General features: G+C 37.0%; 1 protein-coding gene across 1 annotated transcript in view; it reads left to right on the forward strand.

Annotated features, from left to right (window-relative positions):
- The first annotated feature begins 2,487 nt into the window (after positions 1–2,487).
- The window catches only part of LOC107719859 (G1/S-specific cyclin-E2-like), a 13,379-nt gene continuing 5,063 nt past the window's right edge, over positions 2,488–10,803 (forward strand). The window contains exons 1-6 of the mRNA XM_016527399.1: positions 2,488–2,543; positions 3,196–3,273; positions 3,581–3,644; positions 3,746–3,790; positions 4,041–4,141; positions 5,497–5,632. Coding sequence (XP_016382885.1) covers positions 3,248–3,273; positions 3,581–3,644; positions 3,746–3,790; positions 4,041–4,141; positions 5,497–5,632 — 372 coding nt within the window. The 5' untranslated portion in view covers positions 2,488–2,543; positions 3,196–3,247. The remainder of the gene's footprint in view (positions 2,544–3,195; positions 3,274–3,580; positions 3,645–3,745; positions 3,791–4,040; positions 4,142–5,496; positions 5,633–10,803) is intronic.

Raw genomic sequence — 10,803 nt, forward strand, 5'->3', positions numbered from 1 at the left:
ACTATGGCTCCAGATCCGCCATGGCCTCCCGAGTCCCCGGATCCGCCGTGGCCTCCTGAGTCCCCTGCTCCGCCGTGGCCTCGTGAGTCCCCTGATCCGCCGTGGCCTCCTGAGTCCCCTGATCCGCCGTGGCAACCTGAACTGCCTGATCCGCCGTGGTCCCCTGAGCTCCCTGATCCGCCGTGGTCCCCTGGGCTCCCTGATCCACCGTGGTCCCCTGAGTCCCCTGATCCGCCGTGGCCTCATAAGTCCCCTGATCCGCCGTGGCCTCATAAGTCCCCTGATCCGCCATGGCAACCTGAACTGCCTGATCCGCCGTAGTCCCCAGAGCTCCCTGATCCACCCTGGAGGCTCTCCTTGTCTCCGCCCTGTTCCTGTCCTGCACCAGCCTCCAGGGCGCCCGCCCCCACTACCCGATGTTACCCTTCCGGGAGGGGGGCGATATCTGTCACGTGTTTGTTTCTGTTTAGTTCCTGTCTGCCCTTATTTGGTTCAGTGCCTGTTCTCATTTAGTTAATCATCATTCATTAGTTTCCACCTGTGTTGAATTAATCATCTTATTAGTCCATTGTTTGGTTTTGTATAAATAGCCCTGCCTTTCCTCAGTTTCTTTGTCCTGTCTCCGTCATGTAAAGAGGTTGTTTTCTCCTGGTTTTTCCCAAGTGGATTTATTAAAAGACTGTTTATTTGATATCTGCCTCCTTCGTACTCCTTCAAGCTCCTTCGCCTGGCAACCCGTGACACATATGTAGATCAAGGAAATCTTTTTTTTTTTTTTCCCAGGGGGCCCCAAACCCCCCAGGAAAACTTAGTTATTAGACATTGGTATTTCTAAAACCCTGCATGTCCATGATTTTATAATAATAATAACAAACATTATTTTCTATAGCGCCTTTAAAAGTTACATCTCAAAGTGGTTTGCAAGAAGAAGATCAAATAAAAGAGAAATACAAACATATAAAAGAAATGCATTCATCAAAAAGTGCATTCAAATACACAATACAAATAAAGCATGCTATCAAAACAAATTAAGAAATAATTAAACCATAAAACAATCACAAAATAATCAAATAAAAGCTACCCTTAAAAGGTAAGTTTTAAGATTTAAAAACCCTAAGAGTTCAGAGACTTCAATCGTTTTGGAGCTAATGAAGAGAAAGCCCTATCACCCATAGATCTTAAACAAGTTTTATTTATTTGAAACATTATTTGATTATTTAATTGTTTTTTTATTTATTTTTTATTTAGCAAGGACACATTACATTAATATAAAATGACAATAAAGACATTTTACATTTTTACTAAAGATTATAATTCAAATAAATGCTGTTTAAACTTTCCGTTCATCAAAATATCCTCACGAAGACACTGTAGTTTTTCACAGATCATTAAGCAGAATAATAATTTTCAACTGTGATATTAATAACACATTTTAGAGTACCAAATCAACAACTACATTAAAAAAAAAAGCTTGTAGACAAACTTTAAGTTGGCTTGAAAAAGCCTAGATTGAAAGTTTGAAGTAGTTTTAAAAGCTTGAAGTTTGAAGGTTTTCAGTTTGAAACAGTACTAAAAGGTTTTAATGATATAGATAGATAGATAGATAGATAGATAGATAGATAGATACCTTGTATTAAAGCAATAGTTTGGATGATGGTTATGATCTTTACGGTCTCGATTCTTCATGAGCTGGATGAAGGTTGTGTTCAGTTCAGTACTGCTGTGCTTCACTCTCTGCATCACAGAGAGGAAGTGAAACATCTTGTAGTCTGCATGTTGTTGTTTTTTCCTGAAACCACACATTCCATATAAACCATTACAAAAAGGTTTTTATTTTATTTTATTTTTTTCAAGTGTGCTGTTAGTATACTTATTTTAAACAAAATAAGAGTGTATGTCCTCAGGACAACATTAATTTTCATAATCGTCCGCAAATGTTTCCGTCACAATTATTAATAACTTAACAGCTTTGTGTAACTGGCCTGGATGCGAGAGTGTATAAAAATGTAACTAAATAAAACTCAAGTATCGCGTTCACGGGCCTCAGCTCCACGCGTGTGTTTACATTCTCTTGCAGCGCACGTGGCAGCACAAGCGCTCTCTCCCATTGGCCAGTCCGTGTTTGAGCTCCACACAGCCGGGAAATACACACTATAAAGTGTAAAGGAAAGCCTAATATGAAAGAAACGTAAACAAAAATGATGGTTTAAAGTACGCTCAAAGAATAATAAATGCATATTTTCTTCATTTTTCTCAGTCCGAGTGATAAAAATCAGTGGCTAGAAATCGAAAGTCTAAACTTTTCTTTCTAATGGATGTTTCAAATATTGAAACTAAATATTCATAGATATTTAATTACAGCTAAGATTGCGCAAATAAGTGTCTTGTTCTTGTGACAAACGACCTAAAATAACAAAAGTAATCAAACAGGAAAACCAGAGCACATAAGTGCGCGGGGATCACACGCACGGAGCGCATGCGCACCCACAAGCCGCTCAACAACTACTTGGCGCCGGCGCGAGAGTCACAGCCAACTTGCTCCGGTAAGAAGTGCAATGTCATTTTTACGCACTTGTTATTTTTATTTAATGCATTTATATAATGCATTTATTTTGTGGTTGTGCAGCAGCTGTCGAATGTACCGACTTTAGTACTTATTGTTTTATTTATATAATTGCATTTAGAATTGCACTTCATCTTTGTTCAGTTCTAACATAATTAATTACACCACCTGAATGTATTGATTTGCTGTGAGCTTTACATGGTATTTAGCTACATTACGTCTCGTACTGTGCATGGCATGCACATCTTGTTTGTTGCATATAAGTTACCAATGGGCAATGCTAACAAGCTAAAGTTGTGGAGGGACAGTATTGAAATGGGAAATAACCTCCCATAAATATGAACATGGCTTTGCCATTCAGAATTATAAACTTATGTGTCATGCATTTATAATTCATTAAATGTTTACTTAATTCGCGCGTCCAGTAAGTTATAGCCAGAGAGTAATTTGGCGCGCGACAGTATTGATAAGTTAGATAAAATGCAGCTGAATCACACAACTGCGATTAAATTTGTATGGTTATCAGTAAAGTGACTATATTCGACCTGAGCGTAATGCAACTTATTTTTTATTGTCAATCACTATTTGCTGTTTAATAATGCCGCTTAAATACTGTAATATTTGCATGATAGGCCAACTGCTGCTGAAGAAGGCAAAATCCACAAGAACTTACATCTTACTTGCATGCCGAAGGTCATGGCCAGAAGAAGGTAAGAACAGTGTTATTACTGTGATTTCAGTGTAATTAAAGTTGAGTTTGGTGAAGACTTCCATTGCCTTTTATTGTTTTTATACTGAGATCATAATATTTTCTATACCCAAGACGTGAACCTAACCCTAACACAAACCATTCATATCATCATTTTCATTACGATATTATTGTGTATGTTTATTAAGCTATTATGACCATTGGCTACTTCCCAAAATACTGGTAATTTCAGGGTTTTCCATGCTTGTTGGAACATTTGATAGCATAACATAACCTGAGCAACTTTCTTCTCTCCCTGTGTCTATTAGTGGATGCCAGCAAGCGAGATCTGTCAATGGAAACACACGTAAGATAGCAAGAGTAAAGAAAGAGGTATGTTTAGTTTGTATTTGGTCAGTGTGTATGCGTTACTGTTTGTGCATGTACATATATCAGCTGTAATGTATGATTTTTTGTTTTGTATTGTTTTGCAGTGCAACAAGAGGAGAAAATCAATAAAAAAGTTGAATGACTCTCAGGTATTTCACATAAACAAAGTACATATACAGTGGCTTATTAAGACCACTTAAATACACAGCTTCACGCTCTTGAGTGAATACAGCTGTCAACGCCTTTCTAATTTGCACAGCAAAGCCTATAGCACACAAATGGCTTGAAATCTAAATTACTGCGGTACAGTTTGCCACTTAAGCACAAATTAACAGGTAGCAAAAAGTCCATGTTTCATCTTTATATGTTGATATTTATGTAAATGTGTTGTCTGTTCAGAATGTATGGAGGCAGAATGGTCTGAACAGCGTGAATGAAGTTGTGTCTGACTCGTCTGATCAAACTCCAGATGCACAGCCATCTCCACTCCCAACACTCAGGTGTGTTCCTGTAGTGAAATTACATTGTGACCACATTATGTGACATTCATTACAGAACAACAACAAACTGACAGAGAGGCAGTATTAAAGTGAAGTGCAATGGCATCTTACGCACAGAAGCCATCGGCACATGCCGCTATTTTAGTGGCACATCTGATTTTCAGTGCATGTGCCACTAAAACTTGTGTGACGCAAAAGTTTGCGCCTCCTCTAGTAGTGACTGACACATGAGGAGTCAGCAGCTATACTGATGTAATTGAGACACAACATGAAAGATTTTAGTAGCTGTGATTAAAAAAGAAATGCTTGAAATGTCATTAGGAAATTAAGTAGGACATAAGTAATAGTTTTGTGTACTAACTTATTTTACACTGTAGAAAAAAGGACGAACCTAAATACCCTAAATGTAGTCATACTTTTAGATAAATGTGACCCTGGACCACAAAACCAGTCATAAGGGTCCACTTCTCGAAATTGAGATTTATACATCATCTGAAGCTGAATAAATAATCTTTCCATTGAAGTATGGTTTGTTAGGATAGGACAATATTTGTCTGAGATACAGCTATTTGAAAATCTGGAATCTGAGGGTGCAAAAAAATCGAAATATTGAGAAAATCGCCTTTAAAGTTGTCCAAATGAAGTTCTTAGCAATGCATATTACTAGGCAAAAATTAAGTTTTGATATATTTACGGTAGGAAATTTACAAAATATCTTCATGGAACATGATCTTTACTTATTTGACCCATACAATGTCTTTTTTGGCAATTGCTACAAATATACCCCAGCGACTTAAGACTGCTTTTGTGCTCCAGGGTCACAAATGTCAATTAAATATATTTATAATGTTTGTAATTTATATGTATAATTTATATGTTTGTCAAAAATGTTTTTGAGTGGCACGTGGAACTAAATGTTTATACGTATAATGCAACAGTATAATTATATGTTATTGATTATGCAAATGGCCCGTGCTAAGAAACATTAAATTTATCTTGGGTCACTACAAATACAGTGCCATAACAGTAGCATCCATAACTGTAAAACTTTATTTTTGCGTAATGCAGCATGCATGTCTGTACTGTAGGTGTCAGTGTAAGTTAGTTTATAAGTAGCTTATAGCCCAAAGTATAAGTTAGTTGACCTGACAAGATAAACAAAAACAAACGGCTTCTGTGCGTAAGATGCCATGTCAGTCCAGCAGCAGTTATTAGCATTAAGTGGCAAGAGTCACCATCATCTCGATGCCACTGAACTTCAGGTTGATGTACAGTTGTATATTTTTCTGTATCCTGTTTTTTTACTGATACATTGTCTGAAGTCTGTATTTCTGTTCTGTTTTGTTTTGGGGAAGTTGGGGCAGTTCAGAGGACGTCTGGATGAAAATGCTGAGTAAAGAGATAAAGTACGAGCACAGCAAGAGCAGTTTAGACAGACACCCGTCACTGCGGCCCAAAATGAGAGCCATGCTGCTCGACTGGCTCATGGAGGTACTGTCACACGATCTGCTCTTCACACTAGATTCCCTTTATAATATTTCACTGTATAGACTTCCATGAAGTGAGCGTTAGTTATTGTTACGATTAGCGCTGGGCGATATAGCTAAAAAATGTATCAACAATATAATGTTTCATATCGTTCGGTATCGATAATTATTGACATTTTTTATAACCTTTTTTAAAACAAAGAGCAATAGAATTTTTTTTTTAATTTAACCACTGTATTTTTAAATTAACCCAATTTATTGAGACAAACAACAAATATTTTTTCTTTTAACAATCAAACACAATAAAAATTAAACCAATTTCTCCAGCACTCAGTTAAGCATGTGTTCGTGTTTGTGTGTGCGGTCTGCGTCACTCATAGCACGTGCCTATATCGTGCACTATATCGAACATTTTTTATATCGTTATCGAAGAAGATGTACCGTCGATAAATATCGATACCGTTTTATCGCCAAGGCCTAGTTACGATCCCCCTTTTTGGTCTAGGGGCGGAAAAGGATGGTAACAAACGTTGCGAGGAGAGAGTGAGAGAACTCCCGTCTCCAGGTCCCAGGACAGGCACAAATTAAAACACCACCAGGTTTCGAAGTAAAAAGATACAGCAGGTTTTATTTGAGATAATCAGTGGGATACAAACATAAGACTTCAAGGAGGGGAAACGGCCAAAATAACAAACAAAAGATACACTTACTGAGGGTTTGTGGACATAACTTACCTAGCCTCAAAAGAAAGAGAAACCAAAGACAAATCCTTTCCTTACTCCCTCTCTATTTAAAAACCAGGAGAATACATGAATTATCAAATTAAATGGCATCCTCCTCCCTACAAATGATCCCACAACAAAGATATAACCAAGTTTAACAATAGATAAACTTAAAAGAAAATCTGGCCACACAGGCCAGGACTACACAGATACATACAACCAAGGTGTTCACTTTAACACTTCAACAAGTTCAAGGTAACGATAAACACAGAGTTACCATACCTAAATAAGTTAGCACACAGCATAACTTTCACTTAACCACTAGAGGTTACAACAACATGCACAACAAAAGAATCAAGTGCTAGGACTAGGGCTGGGTATCGTTCAAAATTTTTCGATATCGATACCGATACCTTGACTTCGATACCAGTTCCTGAACGATACTTTTTTCTATACCAATTTTATGAAATCAATTTTAACAAGATTACATTATCTAAAAAAAAAAAAACTTGGTTTTATTTTTCAGCATCTCAAAGACTCATCTCCTGAGCCACTGCACAAAGGAACAAACTGTAACCAACACAATAAATCAGTGCAAATAGTTTAAATAAAGCTCCAATAGTCTTCAGTTTACACATCTGTTAGCAGTTAGCATTAGCAGGTCAGTGCCTAAAAAGTATCGAACTCGATACCCAGCCCTAGCTAGGACTGGAAGATGGCAGTCTCTCAGATGAAAGCCTCTCCCCTTTGGACCTCTCTCTGGGTTCTTAAATACTGCTTCACTTACACCTTAACGAGCTGGAACCCAAATCAGGTGGCACTCCCAAAACCTGTGAAGTGGATAGTGGGAGGAGCAACAGGAGACACAAAGAGAAAACACAGGGACACCAGCAGCAAATTAAATATATGTACCTATAGACTAGGGATGCACGATATTATCGGACCGATATCGGAATCGGCCAATAATGGCTTTAAATGTACATATCGGCATTGGCCCGATATCTTGCCAATAAGAGGAATACATTAACTCACATGTGCTCAGGGTGTGCTAGCGATCAGATCACATCAACAGTGCGATTAGATCATGTCAGCATTGTGGCTCATTCTTGAGGCAAAGTTTTGCCTGAATAGTGATTAGATTCACTGTTGTAGGATCGCTGCATTTAAACTGAGAATGCACGTACAGAATGATGCGTTCGGTGTATGATAGAGTAAACAGTAATAGCACGTGCAGCGGCAGCCTAATGTCCGTTCGGTAAGGAGTTTTAATTCCGTAGGGGGCGCTGTTGGCCTACTTTTAATAAAATGAAAGTAAAATACACAAATAACATTTAGACCAGGGGTGGCCAAACTCGGTCCTGGAGGGCCGGTGTCCTGCAGAGTTTTGCTCCAACCCCAATCAGACACACCTGAACCAACTAATCAAGCTCTTACTAGACATACTAGAAACTTCGTGGCAGGTGTGTTGAGGCAAGTTGGATCTAAAAGTTTGGGCACCCCTGATTTAGACTGTGTTTCTGATTAAATAAAGCAGTAATTGATGTCATAAAATCATGAGTATGTTTTGATTTAAAGGTCAGAAGCTATAGCTTACATAAATTTTTTTTTTTTTATCACAAACATGACACTTGTAAATTAAATAATTTTATATATACTGATTTATTCATTAATGTGTAATATGTTATATTTTTTAAACAAATTATGAGCTCTAAAAGATTTTCAGATTTTTTACAACTCTTTTGCTTTAGACCATCTACAGATGTTAAATCTTAAAATAAAATGTTCAGGTTACTACTGCATCTTTCTGGGGAAAAAATGCAGCGATTGATATATATAGTTTATGTAAAGCTATTTTCAAAGCTTCAATATACTGTCATTAAAAAAGAACTTCATTATTGTTTATTTAATTCTAACAAATAAGTTCTTGTTAAAAACTAATCAAAATTAAAAATAGTTTGCTTATTATTTCCACACAGGAGAGACTTGGTGTTGTTTCCAAACAAAAGGAAATATATCGGCATCGGCTATCGGCCAAAAAGAGCTGAAAAATATCGGCATATCGGCATATATCCAATATCGTGCATCCCTACTATGGACGTAACATTATATATAGACAGTGAGAATGTGAAATATATATATATCATATATAGTGTATGTATGTATGTCTGTATGTCTGTCTGTCTGTCAAATATTTATCTGACTGCAACATAATCTGACTCCATTAAAGCTGTTATTTATTTGACCCCTGTTTGCATGTCAAAGAGAACTGATTGGAAAATGTTAGATTCAATGTAGGATCTCCCAGATCAAGTTAATTTCACTTCTTAATACCCTGAGCAATGCATCGTTAAACATGAGTGGATTACAAACACCCAAAACCAACTGAAGGAAAAGACCATAAACCTGGAGTTAAATGGGTGGAGATCTAGATACTAGAAGGTAGAAGCGTGTTAACATATTCTCCTCAATATACGTTTAAGCAGTAGTTCCTAGATTGTACATTAGGATATTAATATAGTGCACCACATTTCTATTCAGTTCATAAACCGGCAGATGAGACCAAACATGAAGTAGTTAACACCAAACATGTTAGAACCAAGCATGCCACACAAGTGAAACACTGAAAAGTGAAGCCAGAGCGTCTCGATAGCCCCCAGGTCACTGGCTGCAGTATAGGTCATAAACCCCGCCCTCTCCATGTAATGTAATGGGACCTGAGACAAACTAAACAATCAAATTACACTTCAAATATTTTTTTCCAAAGACATTTTCTGTCATTTTAAGTAGTTCTTAGCATGCTTATGTAGTAGAGCTGTGCAATTAATCGAAATACAATTTCGATTTCGGTCTCCAACGATTATGAAAATACAATAATCGAGATAAAACGATTATTGCGCCCCCTTTCCAGCGGTGTGCTTTTGCTCCTCCATAAAAGCCCAATTTCACGTGCAAATCAGTAAAATCATGTAACGTGACTTGCAAAATGGGACGTGATTGATTTATTCATGTTTTAAAAGCGCGAAAGAGCACTTGCGCTGTTCCTCAGAAGGTTTTCTGTGCATGCGCTCAGAGACGGAACAGAACAAAGTCAACTTTTAGCTTAAGGTGCGTGCATAAACGGTCAAATACATGCTAAAATGTGTCAAAATGCAGCACTTGGTGATTATTCACATAAACTCTCGTCAGTTATGTAATAAGTGAACATAAACAGTTGAGAATGAAAATACGCGTGTAACCGTAAACTGGATCTGTGCGTCTCTTAAAGTGACAGCAGCCTAATATTCCTGCTGCTGACTGTGGGCTTCATATTAATCAAACAACAAAAGACAAAGAGAAAATCACTCACTGCTCTTGACTGAAGGACTTTTGTAGCTTTAATAAGAAACAAAGGAAGTGTAATTCTTAAGAGTTAAGACTATTCTATTTTATTTTACATTCAATTATTCAGTTTCTGTAATAGGCTGTTGAATACTTTAGACTTGCATGAAAATTTTAAAGCACTGTTTGTTCCATTTGTATCTTTTTTTCTATTGTATTTATCCTTTGCTTTTTTTTTTTTATTACTGACTTTAATTATTTTCAATAATTTGAGGACTTTTTTTTTTTTTACTAATATTAGTTACCTTAGTATTCTGCTGTGGTATTGAGAATTGTGAAATTTCTCAATCTCTAAATGTCTCCAAAATGTAGATGTCAGCAACCTTATTTACAGAAAATATATGTTTGGTATATATCGCTATCGTTAAATAAATCACTCATATAAAGTTTTGGTCAATGTGGCCCACTTATAATCATGTTAAATAATCGTGATTACATTATTGACCAAAATAATCGTTATTATGATTTCTGCCATAATCGAGCAGTCCTATGATGTATGTTCAAGTGTTCTTTTTCTTAATAAGTTTGCTTTTAATTAGTTATTTGATGCTGTAAAAACGGGGTGTGGTGTCTAGGGCTGTCGCGATAACCGCAATACCGCGCTATTGACGAGCAAACCACAGAGGAATGCAAGAACCGCAGCAACCGCGATTTTTGCATGTTTTCTTTTTTCATAGGTTTATGCCCTTCTTGTTTTACACAGTGCATGTGTACTGAATATTAAATAAGTTAGTAATGATAACATAATGTGCATCATGCTCCGTAGATTTGCACTTAACAAGCCTAAACAGACAGCGAATGAGAGAGAGATCAACTGAGCATGTGCGATTACTTGCGAGTCATATATATTGTGAAAATAGGTAGTCATGTCCAAGGAAAGCCAAATCTCTGTCTTAGCATCGACGCATTGCTGGTCAGCTGAGCCTTCTAAAGTGGTCTTGTTTTACACTTCGTGCATTTGTACTGAATATTAAGTTTGTAATAACACAATGTGTACCATGCTGATTTGTACTGAGGCTCCATAGATTTGCACTTAACAAGCCTAAACAGACAACGAATGAGAGAGAGATCAACT

Source organism: Sinocyclocheilus rhinocerous, unplaced genomic scaffold (assembly GCF_001515625.1).
Source record: "Sinocyclocheilus rhinocerous isolate Xijiao unplaced genomic scaffold, SAMN03320098_v1.1 scaffold1563, whole genome shotgun sequence".
NCBI lineage: Eukaryota > Metazoa > Chordata > Actinopteri > Cypriniformes > Cyprinidae > Sinocyclocheilus > Sinocyclocheilus rhinocerous.